Raw genomic sequence first — 24,169 nt, 5'->3', positions numbered from 1 at the left:
AGTCATCGCGCTGGAAGCTGTTGGAGGCCGAGATGAACATGCACGCAAAACTTTATGTGGGGATGGCGTTTACGGAGGGTGTGTTAGCTATCTGTCCATGTAAGCGGGGTTTTGGGCGAAGCATAACAGAGGTTTCAAAGCTATAATGGTTGGCACTCATTGGACATTGGCAAATGGCAAGACAAAGGTAAATGCAACCGTAAAAAATGACAGCGGATGATAGCGTGCTGAAAACCCAGGGCGTATATCACCTCGCTGACGGCGTGCACATTTCAAACGTGTCATGCTATATAAGGCCTCGTCTTTCTGTTCTGCAAATTACGACGAGATCCTGGCCGTGCTAGCCGTGCTCCCGGTGCGGATCTGACGGGGAGTAATCCCGACAGTTCTGTCCTGTCGTCGTCACACGACGCTGACGCTGTTGGCGTTCGTCGGCGGGGGCCAGGAAGTCGCCATCCGCCCCCTGCAAGTCACCGAACAGTCCTCAGGGCCCTGATGGTATCTGGCCAGCTTATGCTAATGGTCGCCCGTGCTCGGTGGCAATGTGTGGCCTTCGCGGCAGGCTGCGATGACGACGGTGAAGGGATGAATTTGACAGGCGTGTGGATCATTACATGGTCTTCGAAGAATCACCAATCAGTGGCAAATGATACTGCGGTAGATCCGTACTGGAATGCTGTAGTTTCTCAGACTGATGCCGGCGGATTCAAGGGACATCCACTGACAAAGGACGAAAGACGGCGGAACAAGCGACGCCTGGGAGTGAACGAGTTCTGAGCTGGTCTAAGGAGTACGGGACCAAAATCATGGATGTAAAGAAGATGCCAGACGGATACATGGATGCAAGACATTGATGCCGCTACCAGCAGCGACGGCCACCATTCTTAATTAAAACCAACACAATACATGCAAATGGAAATGATATTCAAGGCAGATAAAAAAAGAGTTCTAAACATAGGCTGTATCCTAAATTGGAGATCATTACTTAGTAGTTACAATTCGGAGCGTACACCAATCGATGGGAACAATAGCTGGAGAACTAAATACCGGATTGCGCAATACTGAACAGCTATACATATTACCGGAACACCTCAGTTAAGTCCTCAATCACCATCTACCTATTATTTAAATTAGTGGGCATTTCGGCATTTTACAACATGCCCTGCTTAATGCGCAATGGACATATCTTCATTTCAAAAGCGACGGAAGGTCTGGGTGTGTAATATACGAGGTAGCGGGTTATCGTGCGACCCTCTTGTGTGCATAAGCCAACAAAGGCAGTCTTTCCCTTTCACCGGACAGCCTCGTCACGTCAGCTGGCAGCTGTACATGTTCGTACTGCACCCCGCTCTAACCAACTCCCCTGCTTCCCTTTCAGATGCCGCCTCATGCGAGCACAAGCACTGTCCAGTCGGCTACATCTGCCACGACCAGTTTACCAGCGGAGCCCGCTGTGTACGAGGTGAGTGGGAGAGGAGCCTCGATGAACAAGGACGATGACCACGTGCATCAATTAAATCAGCAGCTATTTTATCCCATGCTGATAATGTTTGGGTTTGGTCCGCTAGTAAAGGTTCAGAGGTTTCGAGAAGTTGCTCTGAATTATTGCAAAAAGCTCATCGGTTTTCGCATATTTGTTCATCCAGGAGTGCTCTAAACCCCCACATCAAAACAAGTTACATTGACTTTCTTGAATGTCAAGATGTGTGTTATTTATGTGTGATGTTATGTTATGCGATATGTGTAATTTATGTATGTATGTATTAATGTGTAAGGGCAGTGAGAGTGAGACTAAATAAGTCTGGTGACGAAGCGGACCGCTGAATGGCCAGTGGGTCCACAACAGCTAGACCAGCTCTCAGATGACCAGAAGGACCCCCGAACAATCAGAGGCGTTCATTGGTGACCGGATGAATCCTGGGCGGCTAATGAAGCCCCTGATCAGTCAGAGGGAACAACACGAGGCAGGGGCTCCTCAAAGGCCCCCTCAGTGCCCAGAATGGCTTCGAGCAGCTCGAGCGACCCTTGAGAAGGCAAGGGGTCTCTGAGCATCTGGGTGGTCCGAGCAGTAATTGCGAACCCTGAGTGGTCAGAGAGCCCCTGAGTAGTTTCTGGGTCCTCCGAGTGTCCAAAAAGCGTCAGTGAAGGGACAGGAGGCCCTAGGTAACTGGGAGGTTCCTTATGCGGCCAGGGTGCCCCTGATGGACAGGAATGGTGCGAGGGCCTCCAGAATGGCACGCTCAGCGGCCAGAGGGGCCCAAAACGGCCAGGTGAGACCTCTTGAGGAGCCTTCTGAAGCTAGTGCGCCAAATAAGCTTCTGCATTGGCAGAGCAACTCTTTTTTGAAGCTCGACGTTTAATGCCGACATTTTTTTTTCGCCTTGTGCTATCCAAAAAGCAGCCCTCCCATGAGGTCTCTGGATCTACCAGATCCTCAACTTTGGACAGTCTGCAACCCCAAATTCTAGAGTTTCCGGGACCGCGGAGGAGGGGGGGGGGGGGGTCTGGATCCCCGAGCACACGGAATCTCCAGACATGCTCCATACCTAAAGCAACCTGGATAAGGATTAACGAGCAATGGGAAACAGTTTGAGATGATTGACCGTTTATCAAGCCACAGCTGTCACGTTGGTTGCTTAAAATGTGGCGAAAGGCCCAGGATGAACTCATAAATCCTTGACTTATTGTTTACGTGTGATCTTGGGACAAAACGGCCTCGGGATGTAAAGGTCAACGGGTTCAAGTCCGCCTTTACGGCACCGTTGCAGATAATCATACCATGACACGGATGTCCATTGCTGACGCATGCATGCATAGATGACCTTTTGGCAACGGCATAATTTTGCTTTCTAAGACATATATTTAGGGATAATGGACACTAATCGAGTGTTGTATACCAAGCAAATCCTTTTATCAAGCATGCAAACTCTTGGCATTTGGTATCCTTATTCAAAGCTGAGCAAAGAGCTACCGAACAACCGTGCGATAGGGAGACTGCTGTTTTTCCCTGCAAACTGGGTATGAATCCGCACTGTAGTACTGAAAACGCTGGCACAACCAATACTGCTGGGTACTGAAACCACGAGTTCAGGCACGGCATGGACAAAACTATAGCTTCTACTGATGACCACTAGATGGCGGACGACTGGCACGCGACCAAATCCACAGCCGCCCACACCTCCGCCAGTCGCGTAGGCAAATCACGACACAGGCAACTGCAACACCCTTAATCATTTTAGTCGCTCTCGCTTGTTGTAGCGGACCCCTAAAATACTTACGACAGTGAGCATTGAACCCGCCATCGCTTCCCCATCGCATCGCATCGCAGTGCCTCACAACTCAAGCGATGAGCTGGCGATGGTCCGCTCTGGTTAGACTCCCTGGCGCTGGGGTTCTTGTGTCCTGAAAATGCTTGTGCAGAGTTCTGGGATTCAGGAAAGGACACTATTGCTGAATAGAATATAATATTACGTGACATAACATATGATGTCCAGAGTGGACGCTCTTGCAACCGTTCGGGGTCAACACTGCTACCAATCTCTACAGCGCGCCTGGACCCTCCGTCAGAGATTGTGCAGGTGCAGGGGAAGGGGTGGGAGGGGTTGGGGACTCCCATCCACGGTGGTCGGTGGACTGGCTCTTGGCTCATGACCGCGCTATGCTCCGGTAATGATGAGCTGCTTGAGGATATTGGATGAAGCGACGGATGAGCATGAGAGGGTGAATGAAACAAATGTTCATGCAATGGGTGGGACCTTCCACGACATTTACCCTCGTTGATGTAATGTGAGTGCAGATGCTGTGGACGTTGCCGACGCTAATTGCACTTAGTACAGTTCCCGACCAAAGAAAAACACTCTTCCCTTTCGGCCCTTGGATAGTTTCTGAACCATCCCTTTTTTCCATCGCGTGCGCCTGTTCGACCTAGCTCGGGCTGACACGAGCATTGTAATGCTCGGAGGAGTTATCGCTCGGGTATGCCCGTATTATTTCCCAAATTATATGCATATATATATATGTATATATCTATATATATATGCGATATAAGGCGGACTGCATGCCTACCATAACTGAAGTCATCTTTCGCAGAACGGGAGTCCTGCGCCACCAAGATCTGCGCCCCGGGAGAGGATTGTTACGAAGAGGAAGATGGTGCAATTTGCATTCAGAGTGAGCAAAATAATCGACAAGTGTGCACAATAAGTTATTGATACGATGCAAATAAATTGAACAGTTAGTCATGGCACATGCTTTGAAATGTTATGTTTATCGCCCGTTTTGCCTGTTTCAGTGATTTGCACATAATGCTTACTTGTGCAGGCCTCGCCATTGCAGCAGTCATATATACGGCAATCAATGCCTAAGTGGATGACATACTACGATATGCCTGATATCCTCACGTCTTAGCCACAACTAGTTGCTTCACATATTTTGTCACACGAATCACTAAAGCATGCTTCGTTTTCAGATTACGTCGCTGAGGGATCAGTCAATACAGGTAAGTCATTATGATGGGTGTGGCACGCAAACATACAAATATCATTCCTTAATTGCATGCAATCGCCTGCTCAAATGGTAGGTTTGCTAAAGTGATTTTTTTCACCAATGTAACACTGCGTAGCGTTAGAATGATTAAACATATTCTCCTTCAATCCGCTGAATGCGCTCCGAATTTTACGCCTCATTATTGTACGTTCCCACCACATATCCCTTGAACCAAGCGGGTTTCAAACTGCACGAGTCCATGGCAGCAAGCAGGGGGTTTATGTGGCTCCCTCCATGCTGGTTAAAATGAACAAACGCTCGGCCAAATTCACTACAGCCAGAACCAAAGCCATGTTTTGGGAGGATGTCTGGTCCGCGCCCCCGAATGGCTTTTGTGAGCTTGTATCTGCTTGTGAGCTGGGTCTTGCAATTAGCAGAGCAGTGATTCCCGAGGAGTGCGGCCTCAGGTCGGGTCAGGTCAGATCAGATCATAGCCCAGCGGAGGGTCAGGTCACGGTCACGTGACTCAGGTGGTGATCACGTGACCTCAATCGGACGCCACCACCCGGACGATGCGAGCAGTGCAGCCGGCGTGTGATGATGCAAAATTGGTGGATGTAGCTAGGTCTAACGAAGAACGTGCATTTTCCTCAAGTGAACGGGAAAACGAAAAGGTGTGGGATTGTGGTACATAACCATTCTAAAATGCAATGATTTAACACAACTTTATTTTCCAGCGTAAATCAAAGCGTATAATTCCTTTGAATTACGAACTTCATACCAGTTTTTCACGCTTGCCGAAAGGTTTCAATAAAAATCCCGTGAAACCGTTTCTCATCTATTCATTGACTGATTCATTCGTTCATCGGCACAAATCCAATGTATGATTCGAAGGGCGTTTTCGGAGCCAGCGCTTTGCGTTAAGATTTTGAGTTGCATTTTTTGTCACACGGTGTCGGGCTAAGCTTCCTATGGCGACTAAACAAAATACACCATGCGGCTTTTGTGACAATTATTCCATTCATGAATCCTGCATCATGCGAGTTTGAAGACAAGCTTAGCAAGGTCTTCGAAGTCAGCATGATAGTGAGGACTGCTATTTCAATACTTAGTACCTGGGGCGTAGCTAGCAGTGCGAAGGGTGGCGACGGGGGGGGGGGGGGAATGTAACCACTGGCAATACACCTGCGCACTGCGAACAGACTAGGAGATCCCTCCCCTCCCCCTAAAAAACCTTAAAGGTACAAAACCTAGCGTCATAATGAGCTCGCGATGTTGGTTTGTCTTGGAGTCTTAAGCAATTGTTGCCGCTGCACACCATGCGTATTCACTCGACTATCGCTTAGTCTTGTCACAATCCTATGGCTGTTGGACTCTACATGCAGGTGCCCATGCTGGTGTCTATAAGCTCGGAACCAAATTAGCCGTCATGATCGCTAAATTCCGGAATTTTATTGAAAAGGGTCGTGGTGAAAACCAGCGCTCATTCTTGCCGGGAGAGGGGGGGGGGGGGGGGGCGGCGGTGAAAGCCGCATCGGTCCACCCCTGGTCTGAGCCACTAGTTAGTATTACATATTGAAATTTCATCCCCCAAACGTGGCGGCCGCGTCGTCCAAGCTTCACCAGGCACATCAGGCCAGCATTTGTTACCAAATGGACCTCGTGGATATCTGTGTATATCCGATCAGCGTCTTCTGGGTGCGGCCCGGTGAGTCAGCCGATACCCTCGCCCAGACCTTCGCATAGTCGCCGTTCGTCGGTCATGCACCGCTCCCTGTCAACGGAAGGGGCCTGGCCGCCGCGCAAGGAAATGCCTCCGTATCAGCCGGGCGGTGCGGGACACCGTCGGTGACCCTGACGCGCCATCCAACGCTGCTCTCCGCCCCGGGGCCTCCACGGATCCCTTGTTACGGCTCCTGGTACGGGCTCGGACGTGATGCTGCCGTGTGGAGATGGCGAACGTCAGGGCGGCAACCGCCAGTAGGAGCGTACGAATTTCCGGCTGTGGTTTGGACTACTCTGTGTAGTGCAGAGCTACCAATGTCAGATCTGCTCCCTGTTGCCAGATCTGAAGAGGAGGTGCATGCCTGCAACAGTTGACTTCTTGAGCAGTCATGCTCGGTGATACGGCCCCAGGTACCCCGGGGCCGTATCAAATTTACGGACGTGTAGCTCTCAATGCCTGTTTCATCAGTTCGGCATATGGCTCGGTGATGGCCGAGTTGATCCAGTCACCTATTCCGAATGCTCCAGCAACTCGCTTCGCCTAAATGCTGCTCCAGCGGCGTCTTGCACACCACGAAAGACTTTTGTCGCAATTCGCTGCAAAAAAGTAGCTGCCCATAACGCATCATTTGGCAGAGACGACGCCGTGCATTGGCCAGCAGCCGCAGTGAGTCACGAACACATCCAAAGAGCAGCTGCCGACGTTTTGGAACGGCCTCCCGGGCCCAATGTGGCGTAGCGCAGGTCTATGCGCTCATCACGGGTGTAGTAGCGGGTACGCACGAGGCTTCCGGTAATCTTCCCGACCGGCCAAGCTTGACCTGGCTGGGTGTTTCTCAGGACAAAGTCCGGTTTTCTGGCCTGGCAGGTGTTTCGCCTGGTTACTCAATGCCTGCATGCGAGTTGTGTTAATTCCGGGAACTATTAGCTTGGCGTCGCAGTTAGACGGTAAGGGTCAGTTTCTGCTTACATTCGAGACGGCCGCTGCTTGTGTTTTAGTGCAGACGGTAAAGTTTTAAGTAGAATTTCTCGCTCTGGTCTATTCATGACGCAACGAGACAAATAATCTCGCCACTTTGCTTCTGGAACAAATTTATTTATTTTCCTACCATATTCTAGTAGCGGCTGATCTTTCCGGGAAAGACCTCAGCCTTTGCAGCAAATAGAGATTAGCCCAGAACCGTTCGGTCATCACAACAATCACCACGCCATGACTGTGTACATTGCCAAGACATAAGGCTGTTTGGATCTGCATGGATGCATGAGTCGGCGCAAGCAACTGTATTGGTCTATTGATTCAACGCGTGAGTTGCAGAGAACACCTGCTCTTTGTGCAGAACGGTCTTAGATGTCATGGTGCACACCCAGCGGCGAATCTTGGGCGTGCCGTAGGTTGTTTACGCTTCAGAGATGGGCGCAAAACACCGTGGGCAATGAATGGGATAGCAAGCAAGGCGGTGGAGCATACTAAGCGTGGTATCTTCTTCATAAGCTGCTTGAAATGGGCTCCGGGGCTTTGAATGCTTTTCATGCGCCATGCCTCATCGTAACGTGGGAGTGCGTTGAAGGTTTGAATTATATTTCACTTTTCTAGACAGAGTTCCTTTCGAAACTTAGGTAGACATATTCTGCCGTCCATATTTGTGTTCTAGTGTTGGCTGCTTATCTCATTAATGTTCCCGTCACAGAATATCGGCAAAGTTGACCAATATCACGCGGGAACAAATGAAGACCACATAGATAATGGTGCATAATTTACGTTTTTCATGCATTTTTAAGCGACTGAAGACAAGTTGCTCGTGGAGTCTCGTCAAAGGCACGCTCAGTTAAACAGATGAGCCATGCCCAGTGCACTCCTGTTCCGGGTGCCTCCTGCCTTAACCTGAGGCGCTGGAATGAGCGCACCACTCCGCGATCCGACCCCACACGGGGACAAGCCTCCTGCTTAGACCTAGAGCTGTCGAATAAACACATCACCTCGTGCTCCGACCCCACACGGGCATAAGCCTCCTGCCTTGACCTGAGGCCAAAATGAACACATCACCCCATGATCCGACCCCACACGGGCATACGGTCCCTGCCTTGGCCTGCGCCCATCACAGGCTGCCCAAAACAGCAGCCCCTAGCGTCTCAGCACCCCATGCTCGTACCGTTCCCACGACGTGTCAGTATATCACTGCACACCGCGTCCGGCAACGCCACTTTCGTCACAGGGGGGCACCGGCTCCGATGACGTCACGGCGCCGGGCGAGGGGGGATGGGGAGCGGGGGTTATAAAAAGGAGGCGGACATAACGACCGGCGCAGTCGCCAGTGTCAGTCCAGTCCGGTCAGCCGCGCGCGCGGGGGTCGTGGAGGGCGTGGTGGCATCATGAACTCGGTCGCAGCCCTCGCCTGTGTCGCCGCCCTGGTGGCCGTCGGACTCGGCGCGGATGCGGATGTGTTCTCGATTCACGTGCCGAGCGAGCCCAGTGGTCTTTATGGGCTGCCGCCGACGCGAGCGTCCCCATCGGCGTCGTCCCTTCCCGATCCGACCCTCCAGCACAGCCAGCAGGATCAAGAGCCGCGCACCCCCCTGACGTCCCGCTTCAGGGGTCCCCCACGGGGACAGAGCAGGGCTTTCCGCTCCAGACGCCCGGGACGGGAACGCGGCAGGGAGGGGATGAGAGACCCTGCTCCGTCTCTACGCTTCGCTTCCCAGTCCAGGGACTTCCCACGGGTAAACGTGAGTAGGATTGAGGGGAATCAGCAGGTATCTGCGCTGTCCCCAGCTGTTACCAGACGCTCCCGGGGCCCTGCTCGAGGTCACACGGGTGGGGGCTCTCCAGCTTTAGCTCAATCCTTATCCGTTTCCCCATCGAAGGGTTTATCACAGGAACCGATCAGGACGGGTCAGAGCGAGGCGTCTGTGTCCACTTCAATATCCCCCACGCCTTCATCTCGAAGCCAGTCGCGAGGGACAAGGAGGTTTAACCCAAACAGATCGTCTCTTTCTACACGGATCGCCTTTGCAAACTCACAATTGATGGGACATTCTCGCGAACGTAGCCACGTTTCTCTAAATGGCGGTCCAAATACCTCCTCAACCCCCAACTTTAACTCCTCTCCAAGAGTCACTTCTCACGGACACACCAGTAGCACCTTCACCTCCGCGTCCGCCGGATCGCATACCTCTTCCTCCCACTCGCCGGGAGCCCGGCAGCGGGGGCACTCGCGCGTCTCCTCGGTCAGCGTCCAGCCGCTGTCCCCTCTGCCCCAGTCGATCGCCACACTCCTCACCGCTGCGGGAGCGGACCGGGCACGCGCCGCGAACCCGGGCCCCATTCCTCTCCAGCTGACACAGAGGGGACGCTCGCGCGTCTCCTCGGTCAGCGTCCAGCCGCTGTCCCCTCTGCCCCAGTCGATCGCCTCACTCCTCACCGCTGCGAGAGCGGACCGGGCACGCGCCGCGAAACCGGGCCCCATTCCTCTCCAGCTGACACTGCAGCCTCCGCCCCGCTCCGCCTCCGGAAGCTTTTCGTCGCAAGCTCCGGCCGTCGAGCCCGCCGAGCTCGCTCCGCTCGTGTTCGCCGCCTCGGTTCGCTCTGCCGGCGAAGTCCTGCAGCCCTCGGGCGCGCCACTCGGCGGCCGCGAGCCGCCGCCGGCTTCGGTCAGGGCCGGCGGCGGCTCCTCCGAGACGTCGGCTCAGCCCAGGCCCGTCTCCATCTTCTTTGAGGACATGCACTACAAGAACAAGGCGGCAGAGATGGGCTTCTGCGAGTCGTACTGTGGGAGCGGCCTGCGGTTCATAGGTAGGCCAACCCGGCTGGGTTCAATGGAGCTGAACCTTCTAAGAAGGAATTCTGGGAGACGTGCGCAGAATGTTTGGTGTCTCCTCTAAAGCCGAATGTTGGCGTTTTACTTCCAGTCTGTCCAAGCGTATTGGAATGCACGGGGAGAATCAGAGTGCTGCTTAGTTCAGCAGAGGAAATGTGTGTGGGAGCATGTTTAAACGACACATCCGATATCGCAACATTTACTAAATGATTGCATGTTAAAGCTCTCCATTCAGCAATTTTGTCTTAGTCGGAATATATAAATGTGTATCGATCCTGATACCATGTATCATACTCATGAGCGCTGCTGGTGGATGCCCGTCAGAAAAGTCTCACCTAACCTTGGTTTAGTGATGACATGTCCATGATACATGCTCGATTCAGATCAGGTAAAGAAAGTACATTATCGAGTTTGATTCCAGATTATCACATACAGTGTGATGCCGTTTTTTGCTTTTCTTCACGCAGACATGTATAATTCCAACGGCATTGCAATAACCGATAGGGGGATTTAAAGAGACCGTTCATTCCGAGCTGTGCGTTCAAAAAGTTGCAGCTCAGCTGCGTCGAGGTGAACGGCTGGAAAAGGCCATCACTAGACTGGAATAAACCCTGCGCTATTATGTCAAGTGCATTTCGGAAGTGCTAACATTTGTCTTAATATACAAACATGCTCACGTTAAACGCAAGACAGTATGATGTTGGGAGGGGCACCTTTAGTGACATGTTATTGAAAGTTACATCTAAGATATACTTAAACGGAGTGACAAAAAGACCACACGCGTTGGCGCTAAGTACGTAAATTGGTCAGGTAGCGCTATTTTACTGGGCGCCTGACTCTTCACATTAATCACTAATGCAACGCTCATGATCAGCATTGCTCCCAGCACTCGCAGCCTCCTTGTTTCGCTGCATCTGGTGAGAATTACGGTATGACGCACCGGCAGGCCCCAAGAAGTTCAAGGAGCGCCGTTTGCAGGCACTTGTCAGCCTCCTACTCAGGGTTGCGGTTGTGGGACCCGTTGAATTGTTCTCAACGGGCTGCACAGTTTCCGTACTGACAAATAAACTTGTGGGCTTCACGTACTTGCTTCTGAGATCATCATTGCAATTTAGATTGGTACTGATGACCAAGGGAGAAGAGAAAATGTTTTTGTAGCACGCGGTGAATCAAAGCTATTCTCGCCTTCTTAATAGTCTGTAGATTTGGCGAATTACCTTCTTGATGGTCCGTTCGTCTTGCTTTCATGCCGGTGTCATGGTCTGTCCTGCTATAAAAGCCGAGTTTCGGCGCTGCCATTTGATTTTCCGATGGTTATGATTATGGTTATGGATAGTTATGGTTATTTTGCCATGGTTATGTCATGGTGATGTTAGCCAGTCCCCTTGCTTGTTTTATCGTATTTGCTTGATTCTATGCCTATGTTATCCACGTAGAAACAAGATGAACAGGCCATCAAAAGGCTAAAGGTCTGTCCGCCGGAGTTTGAAACACTCAACAAACCAGGTACGGGATCATCCATATATTATGTGCTCAGAGGCGAAATGATGGTTGTAATAATGATGGAGTGCAACCGATGCATAACAACGGGGAAGGCCAGGAGGTCTCCGCTTCCACACACAAGGGTGTGTGGGAGCGGAGAACATGATGTTGTGCTTAAAGTGGGGGAGGGAGGAGGGTTGCACACCATATGTAACTTTTGAAAATGCTTTAAAACCTTAAAGCCGGATACCTTTGGCTTTATCTCATACCACATTTCCTCTGGTCTTTGCTTCGCACCTCTAGTTCAGCTAAGCGCGAAACGGACATTATGTTTTCGGGACTTCGCGCTTAAAGCAGCGCAACCATCGGAAATTTTACCCAACGTGAGTAACGCGTACCCAGGAGCGGAGTTCAGAATGACGGAAAAACACCGCAAATTTTTGGACGATCCCAGCAGCTCGAATTCATCGCACAGTACAAAATCCATTCCGCTTCTTCTCTCGTCAGGACCCGTGCAAATTGCCACTTTGACTCCACCCCACCGGGAAACAACTCAATGTAGTAAACAGGCTTACCTAAGTGCGGGACGTAAGCAGCCCGTACGGGCCGCTGCAGTGGGTCACACAACTGCGACTCTGAGCAGCAGGCTGACGACGCACTTACAAAACTGCGCCCCTAAATACTGTTTTAGGGAAGCGAGGGCATAATTCTTTTACTGATTGGGGAGAGGGGGCGGGGGGGGGGGGGGAGGGGGCGAGGGATGCGAGGCTCCGACAAAAGATGCGTGCCGTGAATATGCAATTTTCAAAGGAGCTGACTCTATGCTTTCTAGGATATTTGTTTTAATAAACAAAATCTTTAAAAATCTAGGAACTAGTCCCATAGTTGAAAAGTATGGTAGTGATTGGCAGCAAGAAATACCTAAAATGATAGGATTTTTGTTGCATTGAATTTTCCTGTTTTCTCTTTCTGGTAAGAATCAAGCCGAACAGATTGAGGCGGGGTTGAGGGGGAAGGGTAAGCCAATATTTGGTAGGCCAAGCTCAACAAAGATACTCACAAAACAGCACAAATCGACACCCTTGAACGGAACGCTACAACTAGCTGTGACATAAGGCCAACTGGTATCTAAACCCGTTACTCGTTCCCAATGCAGAAAAAGAAGTCTGCAGGCGCTGGGAGGCAGTGTTGATCAGGAACACTGCACCGGCGAGCACTGTGCAGAGCCGGGGACCAGCATGTTAGCGCTGTGTAGAATTCTTTCAGCAGCTTGCGTTCACCTATATATCTCTCGTCAATCTACTTATGTGTGTCTTGGCTATAACGTCAAGCGATTTGCCGCTGAAGGCGAACCCAGCAGGTGTTAATGCACGTGACCTCACCTGCTGGTACATTTTGCTTGCGTTTGTGCGAACGGTGCCTGCCAGCTCAACTTATTTCCTAAACTTTGGAAATGTCTACGACGACTGGAATGTAAAAATTGACGGGTATTACAACGAATGAACCTTTATTTTTGACGGCATTTTTTCAGTGCGAAACCCTGCAGACATCATTTGCGAACATCACCGTACCATAAAGTATATTCACAGTAACAATGAATGCGTTAGCACAACATCTACACAATTTGGCACAAGCTGTAGCTCCAGCTGGTTACCCCCGCTGCCTAATCCACGCTGTAAGCCGTAGCTGGCGAGGCAGGCAGTGACGGAAGCTGTACTGGGGTTGCGGCGGTGGGGCAAGATCCTTCGGCGAGTAGAACATCTCGTGTCTTGGTTCCGGGTGTCTTTCTCACGAATGCAATCAGTCACTATGAGTGAAAGCATCTGCCACTTATGTATGTCTTCGTAACTCGTATTGCCCACCTGCAAAAGCATACGTCTTACCAGTGGTTTTAAATGACAGCTATAAATTTTGGAACTGTATGATGACGCCAGCAATGCTTACTGTGCAAAATATTTATAACGACCAATACAGCATAGGCCAAACGGGTCTCGAAGTCAGCCAACTGGCACCTTCGTTACTCCAGGGAATCGGTCCGACTTGATCCGACCTGACCTGACTTGAGCCAGCCCATCCTGGCGCGGTCCAGTTATCCCTGACCCTGCTCGGTCCAGCTGGACTAAATTTTGAGAGGCCTATTTCTTCGAAATTACTGACTTCACCGCCGCACAGTTTTGCACGGCAAGTAGCAGAATGATTGACAAGTTGTGCTGAATTGTTTCGAGGCGCGCTTATGCATTTTACCTATTTGGTCAGGCGCATTTCCCTGTAACGCTGCTTATGACCACATACATTCTTTTGGTATGGGGGAACATACAACTTACAGTCTTGTAAAAGTTTGCAGAAAAGTGCTACATGTGCACAAGTGTAGCTACAAGCCTAACAAGCAAAAAGTTCCAGTTACAAATATAACATGCGAGTGTCGGAACCTTGGTGTATAGTGTACAATGTCTAGACCTTGGAAATCCGGAGTCGCAGTAACACTAGACCAACACGATTTAACAGGGGGGATAACGTGACTTGGTACAAACCTGCGCGCTTGCGCATTTAGCTGGCAGGCGGCAACGCAACCCGAATATCTACCACATATCTACCAGTGTGGGCCATTGGTTAGGGTTAGATCTTTCCAGTTAGTGCAGGTAAATGCCTGAAAATGATTGCGCGGTGTGGGTGAAGGCAGGGGATACACGCTACGTTTCCAGCTCAACACCTTACGTAGAGCAACAAGTGGTCGGCCGGGAGGCAGACAACAGCGCCTTCTAAATTTTACCAAATACTGTACGCCGGGGTCTAAAACGAAGGATATTTGTCTGATCCATGAAAACCACACAGGAAAACAGCCCAACCCACTGTGACTAATACCCACGAAAAGCGTATCAGTTTTGTGGTTGTTTGGTCACAGACAAGGGAAAAATAAATCAGCCGATGTGATTTACGTATTAAGACAACAATTGGGAGCCCATATACCTACTAAGGTGCCACGAAGACAAACTTTCCAATGCATGCATAAACCCATTGTTATGGGCTCAGAAAAAACACCTGCCTCATGAAGTTTGAGTTTTCGTATCATGTACATTATTCGAGACCTAATCCTCATCATTCATCTCACGATTAGAGCGCCATTTGTCATTACCTCGCTCGTCATGCTGTTAAAGGGGTCTCTACCAACGACGCAACGTTACTGAACGAGTCGGCCATCTGAATTTACGCTTCCTGTAAGCCATAGCCTTAGCCATAGCCAAGTCATGTAAATTATTAGGCCTCAGAAACCCCCCGATGAACACGGCTGATATATAACATGTCACGTAAAAGGAGACACGGCGTGTTGTATAACTGAGCGCATGCCTTTGCGCCGAGCCCATTGTTGTGTCACAGGAGCTGTGTTATCCAAGGTGTCTGTCTAAACATTGTTTACGCTAAGGATGACATCGGTATTTGAGAAATGGATGGCTATTATTCCAGCTCAGGAAGTTCCTTTCCAGTCCTGCCCGTTGAAGTTAGCAGAACCTGCGTGACAACATTTGCATTGTTCGCAACGGCACAACCGTGGGATAATCGTGCATTCGCACGCACCGTTTATTCACGAGAATCTCGAGAACAGAAACAAAGAAGTAGCATACTGCAGCGTTCGATCGACAGAACAATGACGCTTTGCATTCCTACATCGATGATTCATCGTGCTTTTGGACACCTTGGGTGATTTAGGCTGTAAGCTAGAGACCGTTTCACATGGCCTTGGAAGGCATGCAACTGTCGGCACTGGGCTACGCTGGACCTTGAGTATTCAGCTAGCACATTTGAAAGCGAAATTTACACTGTTTTCCTCATTACGACAACATCCTTACAGAGCCCAGAGTTGTAGCTGGCAAATGCGAAGGTTGCCTCTACAGCTAAAAGTCAACTATTCCACGCGCATGATGACGCCCATTTAGAATTCCAGCGGATGGACAGCTGGAAGGACATCGCCTTACTGTAGTAGAATGGCAGCTAGTGAAGTAGCTGGAATGTTCAAATGCAGCCTGTGATAAGTAGTAGTGAAAGACTTCTTATACTATTAGAATATTTCTGCCATTTCTTTTATTGGCAGCTACGACGAAAGGAGACTGTTTCTTCCTCCATGTTAATGCTCCCACCCCTCCCCACCGATCTCCTGTTCCGACCATCATCCCCTCCCCACTGATCACCCCGTCTGACTCCGGCCCTCCCCACTGGTCTCTCCATCTGACTGCGGCCCTCCTCACCGATCGCCTGTGTGACTCTTCCCCTTCTCACTGATCTCCCCATCTAACTCGGCCCCCGCACTGACCCCTGTGTGACTCCACCCCTCCCCACCGACCCCCCGTATGAACTACGCCCCTCCCCATTGATTTACCCGTCCAACGCGACCCCCTCACCGACCCCCTGTCTGACTCCACCCCCCCCCCCCCTCCGCAGAGGTCAAGGCCGGCAAGTGTCCGGCCATCCAGCCGGGCTCGTACCGGGGTGACTGCAAGGACACGTGCAAGTATGACTCCGAGTGTCCCAAACAGCAGCGCTGCTGCAACAACGGCTGCGCCAACGCCTGCCTCGATCCCGACTTCAGGAAGTCATGCGACGACGTTAACTGTCCGGACGGCTACGCCTGCCTCGATAAGGACAAGCTGAAGGATGCCTTCTGTGTCAATACTAGTAAGTGCGGATACTGAGGTGTGCAGATCTTCGTTGTTTCAGCGTTTGTAGAGGATGTTCTTCATGTTTGGCGCTTAACGCGCTTTCACGTTATGAAATAGTTTTGGGTCCCTTATGTATGCAACATGTTCCCTATTCATCCTAATCAAATAATATTGTGGAATACCGGCGTCGGTACACATATCCTTCACTCAGTCTTGCTGACCCATTTTTCCCTCCACGCTCCCTGACCCTCGCCCTGATTCGGCGCTTTTCATAACGCGGGTTGATAGGCGGAGACGGTTAATGCGGTTTCTGGCGTTTCCAACGTAATACAGGAAGGGGTTAGCAGAAAACATCAGTGGATTGATCTCAGAAGAGATCTCGATTGGTACAAAAATGTCGTCTTTCGTACTAGTTATTTATTGTTAGGTCGGTAATTGATCCCATCATGGCAGGTCAAAGGTCAATATTTCCCCAAAATCACACTTTTTCAGCTTTACAACATCGTACCAAGGAGACCATAACTTATGGTGAGATGAAATTTAGCCAGGTGTGTTTCTTATTTAATTATCAGTATAACTGCATATATTTGTGTGTTTTTAGCATACCTTTACGATACATGGCTCCATTTACACGCGCCGGGGTGGCCGGCTGAATATCCTTCGGTCGGATGGGCGAGGGTCAACTGGACCCCCTGAGATCTCGGAAACTAAGATAACTAAAGACACCACATTCGCATTGCAGATTACCCTGTGCGTAAAATCCCTTGCATCAAAGTTTGAGGTTTCTAGAATATGAGCTTGGGGTCCAATAAGGTCAAGCAATGTCAAACTCCAGACTGGCCTCTCAAGTGCCCTGAAACACTCCTCACGTAACGCCGTGAAGCCAGGTATCTGTTCTAAGCAAAAGGTCAGTGAGTTAAGTGACCTTGTTTAACCTTCATAAGGCCAAGGTGACCAAGTGCCTTTGAGATTGTTCCTATTTTGCCATTCGAATAAAGGTCGGGGATTACGCCGGGTGATCTGTTCCTAAAAATAAAATGTTGACCTGCGTCATTTTTGTCAGTGACCTTCTCCGATCTTTAAAAAGCCCATAGATTGCGGTTCCTGTCATGAATAATTTTGAAATGAGCGCCAGAAACTACCCCATAAAACCGAGCTCTCGAGTGAAAAGCGGGTTAGCTTTGACCTTGTTCTGACCTTCATACCTGCCCCTAGGTCAATTTGAAGTGGTTGTAATTCTAGGTGTCATTGATTTTCTGCTTAAGAAACTATTTTACATGTGTGTGACTTCATCTAACACTCCATTGTTGCATCGCATTGCACCATTCCCTAGAAAATTCCCATCCCCTGCCATAGGTTAGCAACCTTGAAATACACACCAAATTTTTCGCATCAAAAGATCTGCTATTCAATTCTCTACAGCTATTGCAAATTTGGTGCGACTACGACGCGCCCTTCCGAGATCATTCTGGAAAAACCTTGGGGGGAGGGGTCAATTTGACCCCGCCCACCCGTGCGCGTGTTCATGCAACAATGTCGGCCCGCCGCACGCATTCCGCGGCATCGTTCGCTGCCGCCCGCTGCCCGCGCTGCCGCCCGCCGCCCGCGGCGGCCTTAGATTGCCGTGCAGTGTTCCTAAAAAAGCGCTGTTGCTCGGGAGCCAGAAAAGCTAGAAACACTTTTGGTGGGAAAACACGCGTAATGAACATCCATAGCCTAGTGAAAACTTGAGCGAAATTTCTAACACGCTGGAGAGGTATCCTCAAAAACCTCAAAGTGGTTGCATAAAAAATTATGCCCTCGCCCCTATCAGGACGTGAGTTGATAGACATACATTGCTTGTGCTGCACTGACGCAGTACCGGAGTGTTGCAAAATATGCAACGATTCAGTTATTTCGCTGCAGACCACTGCAGATCGTTGCTGCAGATTCAGACTGCCGTCAAACAGGTGAAAGGCGTGCTTTATCAGTGGCTGATCACGACGTTTTTCGGGCTTCTTGCCTATCGATCAGTATTGCTGTGACGTCGTGTTCTCTGTGAGATCTTACAGACTTCACGAGTTTATTCTGTTCAATGACTGCATGCGGATGTTGCAAATGATAACAAAGGCTTGCTGACGCAGAGCAATTGCGGCGCTTGCTCTGTAATGCCAATGACCAGCATATCACCTTTGGTTCTTGGCGGGCCACGAGCCACCAACCGCGATAATAAATGAGCGCGGCGAATACGGTCGCGAGCCTAGGCCACGCCTCGCAGGTCAACATAATCGTCACTTCTTCTGCTTCACGGGCGTTCGTCTCTGAATGTTCGTCGTGGCTCTTCACTGGTGAACCCGAATGACCCACCAAGCTGCTTGAGGCCGAAAAAATGAACAGCAAAACATGTGGTTATCGAAATTGTGCCGAAGTTGACGAAGCTTCACCTCTATTCCTGGTTGTCGTAAGCTTACGACCGTCCACTTGTGTTCTTCTATACGAATTCCCACTTGTGTTCTCCGGTCAGCTATTCGGAATGTTTGCCATGAAGTCCCGAACACACAGGACTGAGTGCATCTCTCCTCAACTTCTACACCCTGTCGCCACACCCCAGCAGCCAGACAACCGTTCCTTCTGACCTCTTTGACCCTTCACCGCACCGTCTGACCTCAGTGACCTCTGCTCTCCAGCCCAGAAGGACGGTCGGTGCCCGGCGGCGGACTTCTGGAACCCGCGGACCCGCAGCTGCGAGGACCAGTGCGTGTACGACTTCCAGTGCTCCGGTGACGAGCGGTGCTGCAACAACGGCTGCGCGAGCGTCTGCGCACCGCCCGACCTGCGTAAACGCTGCGAGGACCGTGACTGCGAGGAGGGATACTCCTGCGTCGACGACGGCGTCAGTGACGCGCAGTGCGTTAGCACAGGTAAGGAGTCCTGGGCTGCCATGACTAGGGCCAATCCGTTTGGTTATCCATGCCGCATTATAGGCCATGTGTGCATCTCACGTGAACTCAAGAGAAGAAGTTGGGTCACACGGCTTTGCGAGATGTAGAGGCATTCACGTGATTATAAGCAACCAGCTGGTATGGTGGCGCCGCTGTGCGCTGCTGACCTGACGGCCACCTGCTCTGTGCACAGCGCCGCGGCCGGGCCGCTGTGAGTTGCTGACCTGACGGCCGCCTGCTCTGTGCACAGCGCCGCGGCCGGGCCGCTGTGCGCTGCTGACCTGACGGCCGCCTGCTCTGTGCACAGCGCCGCGGCCGGGCCGCTGTGCGCTGTTGACCTGACTGCCGCCTGCTCTGTGCGCAGCGCCGCGGCCGGGCCGCTGTGCGCTGTTGACCTGACTGCCGCCTGCTCTGTGCGCAGCGCCGCGGCCGGGCCGCTGTCCGGTGGTGGCCCCCAGGGTGCGCTGTCCGGCGGACAGCAGCGACCAGTGCGAGTACGACGAGCAGTGTCCGGAGGGACTCAGGTGCTGCAATGCCGACGGCTGCGGCAACCGCTGCATGCCGGCCGACCTGCGCAAGCTCTGCGCCGACCTGACCTGCTCCGAGGGCACCGCGTGCGTCAGCAGCATCGCCGGCGACGCCCAGTGCTTATCGACGGGTCAGTGGGGGCGCGTGACGTTCTGGAGACCTTCTGGAGACCAGGACAACAAGGGCCGACGGTGTGCAGCTCTTTGGATGCATCGCGAGAAAGTTTATCAAAGTTATCCTGCTGCGTTTATCAGACGTTCATGCGTTCATCAAATCGTGCTGACCACATTTTTGTTCTGAGAAAGGATTCCTGATGGCAGCCGTTCGATTGTAGTTGGCATTTTCACCGTTCATCTACCCTTGTTATGATAATGGGGGTTTACTTCACAAACCAGTCCTGACGTCTCTTTGCTGTTCAAAACAACCGTGCTCATCACACGGTTAAGTCACGAACGGAATAGACGATGGCGTCGCGGTTTCGCGCTGATAATACTTCACTGCTGGCAATTAATCTGATGAATTCTGGCCGTACGTTTACGGCACTTTTCCTTCCTTACCCCTGATTGCACGTGTTCGGGGTTTATGCACGAGCAGAGGAGGGGCTGTGGACAGTCGGTACGGGGACGCTGCAGCTCCCACGGGTCACTAGTCGATTTAATACGCTGCCAACTCTGACTGGTTCTCTGGCTCTCCGGCCCCTCTGCCGACGACACTAAACACTGCAACTGTGGGCTTGTGATAGCCAAATTAAGATCATAGAGTGCACCCTGTCTCGCACCTCTTGCAGCCAGACACGTTCGCCGCCTGTTTGAGTGGCGCTTGACCAGGCCTTCCGTCCCCAGCCGAGAAGCCTGGCCTCTGCCCGAGGGTCTCCAGCGACACGCTGCCCCGCGGCGGCTGCAGGAGCTCGTGCCAGTACGACTCGCAGTGCCTTAACGATTCCAAGTGCTGCTCCAACGGCTGCGCCAGCGTGTGCCGCAGGCCGCGCGCGCCCGACTGCGACACCATCAAGTGTCGTGTTGGCTTCCGGTGCACCGAAGACCGCGAGGGCAAGCCCTCCTGCACGGCTATACGTGAGTCTCGTGGGGCGGGTCCCGCCGATCGGTGGTCGGCCACTTGCTTGCTGCTGGCTGCGGAAGCGGGGGCGGTGAGACTCGCCGGAGGGCAAACCTGACCTGCATGGTAGCTTGGGGTAGAAACACATGATGTCAGAGGGGGCGGGTTTGATGACAGGCGTTGAGCTGAGAGCAGACACAGGTACGACGGTGTATGCATAGCGGCTGCATCTTGCATGGATATGCACGTGACATCTCTCACCGACTGGCTGCAGTGCACATAATTCTCTGGCATCTTGAAATGGAACCCATGGAGTATGCATCATCGGTTTCTCCTTTTCTTACTACTTTGTTATTAGTCACGAATAACAGAAACGAATCGTGAGAGAACATCCGGGATTTTTGCGTCCGAATAGGACGTTTCTGATCTCTGATCTAATGATGCACCTAACATTATCTCCTACAAGCACGTGGATCTTTGCTACACCTGTCCATTTCTACTGATGCATGAGCACAGCATGTGCGATCTTGGTATGCACTGCCCACGTTTTAGCACCGCGAGCATGTCGTGACCTTGCACGTTCTTTTAGCTGGCGGCGCAGCTGCGGCGACCGGCAGCGGCGGCGAGGGCGATCCCGACGCCCTCGATCCTTCCCTCGCCGACGACGACGCGACAGACGAGGACGGGTCGAAAGGGGGTAATGGCCGTAGGCGGGGCGGGGGTCGCTGGGGCGATGATTACCTGCCGCCGTACGGCGCCTTCACGCCCGGCTTCTACGAAGACGGCACGCCCATCCCGCCCGAGTTATTAGGAGAGGAGGGAGAGGGGCCGAGCGGACCAGGCGCACCCGGCACCGCCAGGGGCACGGTCTCCTCGCCATCCGATCCCGTCCCGCCGCCGCAGGACCTAGGGCTGGGATCGGCACCAGGCGGAAAAGGAGATGGGAAGGGAAACGCAGGCGCAGGCACCGGTGGAAAGGGAGACGGTGAGGGGTACCCAGGCACAGGCCCCGGTGGAAAGGAAGACAGCGAGGGGTACCCAGGCGTAGGCACCGGTGGAAGGGGAGACGGTGAGGGGTACCCAGGCGCAGGCACTGGTGGAAAGGAAGACGGTGAGGGGTACCCAGGCGCAGCTGCGGCGACCGGCAGCGGCGGCGAGGGCGATCCCGACGCCCTCGATCCTTCCCTCGCCGACGACGACGCGACAGACGAGGACGGGTCGAACAGGGATAATGGCCGTAGGCGGGGCGGGGGTCGCTGGGGCGATGATTACCTGCCGCCGTACGGCGCCTTCACGCCCGGCTTCTACGAAGACGGCACGCCCATCCCGCCCGAGTTATTAGGAGAGGAGGGAGAGGGGCCGAGCGGACCGGGCGAACCCGGCACCGCCAGGGGCACGGTCTCCTCGCCATCCGATCCCGTCCCGCCGCCACAGGACCTAGGGCTGGGATCGGCACCAGGCGGAAAAGGAGATGGGAAGGGAAGCGCAGGCGCAGGCACCGGTGGAAAGGGAGACGGTGAGGGGTACCCAGGCGCAGGCCCCGGTGGAGAGGGAGACGGTGAGGGATACCCAGGCGCCGGCATCGGTGGAGAGGGAGACGGTGAGGGGTACCCAGGCGCAGGCCCCGGTGGAGAGGGAGACGGTGAGGGATACCCAGGCGCCGGCATCGGTGGAGAGGGAGACGGTGAGGGGTACCCAGGCGCAGGCCCCGGTGGAGAGGGAGACGGTGAGGGATACCCAGGCGCCGGCATCGGTGGAGAGGGAGACGGTGAGGGATACCCAGGCGCAGGCCCCGGTGGAGAGGGAGACGGTGAGGGGTACCCAGGCGCAGGCCCCGGTGGAGAGGGAGACGGTGAGGGATACCCAGGCGCAGGCCCCGGTGGAGAGGGAGACGGTGAAGGGTACCCAGGCGCAGGCCCCGGTGGAGAGGGAGACGGTGAGGGGTACCCAGGCGCAGGCCCCGGTGGAGAGGGAGACGGTGAGGGATACCCAGGCGCAGGCCCCGGTGGAGAGGGAGACGGTGAAGGGTACCCAGGCGCAGGCCCCGGTGGAGAGGGAGACGGTGAGGGGTACCCAGGCGCAGGCCCCGGTGGAGAGGGAGACGGTGAAGGGTACCCAGGCGCAGGCCCCGGTGGAGAGGGAGACGGTGAGGGGTACCCAGGCGCAGGCCCCGGTGGAGAGGGAGACGGTGAGGGATACCCAGGCGCAGGCCCCGGTGGAGAGGGAGACGGTGAAGGGTACCCAGGCGCAGGCACCCGTGGAAAGGGAAGCGGTAAGGGTGGCGCAAGCGCGGGCACCGGAACAGGTGCATCGGTCAAGGCAACCTCAGGAGAACCAGGTAAGAGTACCGGCAGAGGAGACCCCCAGACGGGTGGCGATGCAGAGCCAACGTCCGTGGGACCAGATGGCGTCTCTGTCGCCCCTGGCGGTGGGCTCCCGAAACCGACGTCGGATCAGCCGTCTGGTGCGACATCTGGCGACGAGACAGGAGCGGCTCGCCCAAGAGGCAGCCCAACCGTCATCGGCACCATCAAAACACTAGCAGGAGATCGAGCAGGTGCCCCCGGCGGTGTGGGATTAGGCCAGAAACCAGCGGGCTCGGGACTCGGAGGAACGAGCCCTGAGGGCAGCATTAAACCAGGCCTGCGAGGTACTGGAGAAGCGTCAGTCCCAGGAGCATCAGCAGGAGAGCCTGGCGGGCCGGGCCTAGGAGGAGCTGCACCTGAAGAGGAAGAAAGTGGCGTCAAGCCTGGCTCCCCAGCCGCGGGAAGTGACAAGCCACGTTCAAGGGACCACAGCAGCTACGGCTACCTTCCGCCGGACACCGAGTTCACGCCAGGGACCGCTGTCTACGAAGAAGATGGTCCCGAGGGTCCCGGCAAGCCCGGCTCAGGCACAGCCAGCGCAGATTCGCCATCCACCGCTGTGCCTCGGGACAGCGATGAAGAGCTAGGCTCTCCCGGCGGAGCGTATCCAAAGCCGAGTGGTGGAAGAGGTGGACCAGGATCTGGCCGTGGCCCATCAGGGTCTGGTGCAGGACAAGGATCACCAGGACCTGGTGGAATAGGATCTGGCGGCGGGCGCGGATCACCGGGTTTCGGCACTGTGCAAGGCTCACCAGGATCTGATGGACCGGGAGCTGGTGGTGGGCGAGGTCCATCTGGATCTGGAGATAGACAAGGACCAGCAGGATCGGATGATGGACGTGGTACACCAGGGCCTGGTGGTGGACGTGGCACACCAGGGTCCGGTAGTGATCGCGGCACACCAGGGTCCGGTGGCGGGCAAGGATCACCAGGGTCTGTAAGACCTGGACCAGGATATGGAGGTGGGGAGGGCCCGCCAGGGTCTGGTGGCGGGCAAGGATCGCCAGGCTCTGGAAGACCTGGATCTGGAGGTGGACAAGGCCCATCAGGCAGTGGAAGACCTGGATCTGGTGGTGGGCAGGGCCCGCCAGGGTCTGGTGAAGGGCAGGGATTACCAGGCACTGGAAGACCTGGATCTG

At 53.4% G+C, this 24,169-nt stretch overlaps 1 protein-coding gene across 1 annotated transcript in view; it reads left to right on the top strand.

The window, feature by feature from the left end:
* Nucleotides 1-1,378: 1,378 nt before the first annotated feature.
* The window catches only part of LOC119097232 (neurogenic locus notch homolog protein 1), a gene marked incomplete at its 5' end in the record, with an annotated part of 35,807 nt that continues 13,016 nt past the window's right edge, over nt 1,379-24,169 (top strand). Inside the window, 7 exons of the mRNA XM_037220318.1 lie at nt 1,379-1,462; nt 4,090-4,170; nt 4,469-4,498; nt 15,942-16,175; nt 18,826-19,059; nt 19,502-19,738; nt 20,451-20,681. Coding sequence (XP_037076213.1) covers nt 1,379-1,462; nt 4,090-4,170; nt 4,469-4,498; nt 15,942-16,175; nt 18,826-19,059; nt 19,502-19,738; nt 20,451-20,681 — 1,131 coding nt within the window. The remainder of the gene's footprint in view (nt 1,463-4,089; nt 4,171-4,468; nt 4,499-15,941; nt 16,176-18,825; nt 19,060-19,501; nt 19,739-20,450; nt 20,682-24,169) is intronic.

Source organism: Pollicipes pollicipes, unplaced genomic scaffold (genome assembly GCF_011947565.3).
Source record: "Pollicipes pollicipes isolate AB1234 unplaced genomic scaffold, Ppol_2.1 Scaffold_1493;HRSCAF=1756_pilon_pilon_pilon, whole genome shotgun sequence".
NCBI classification, from domain to species: domain Eukaryota; kingdom Metazoa; phylum Arthropoda; class Thecostraca; order Pollicipedomorpha; family Pollicipedidae; genus Pollicipes; species Pollicipes pollicipes.
This window is presented reverse-complemented; position numbering and strand designations above follow the sequence as displayed.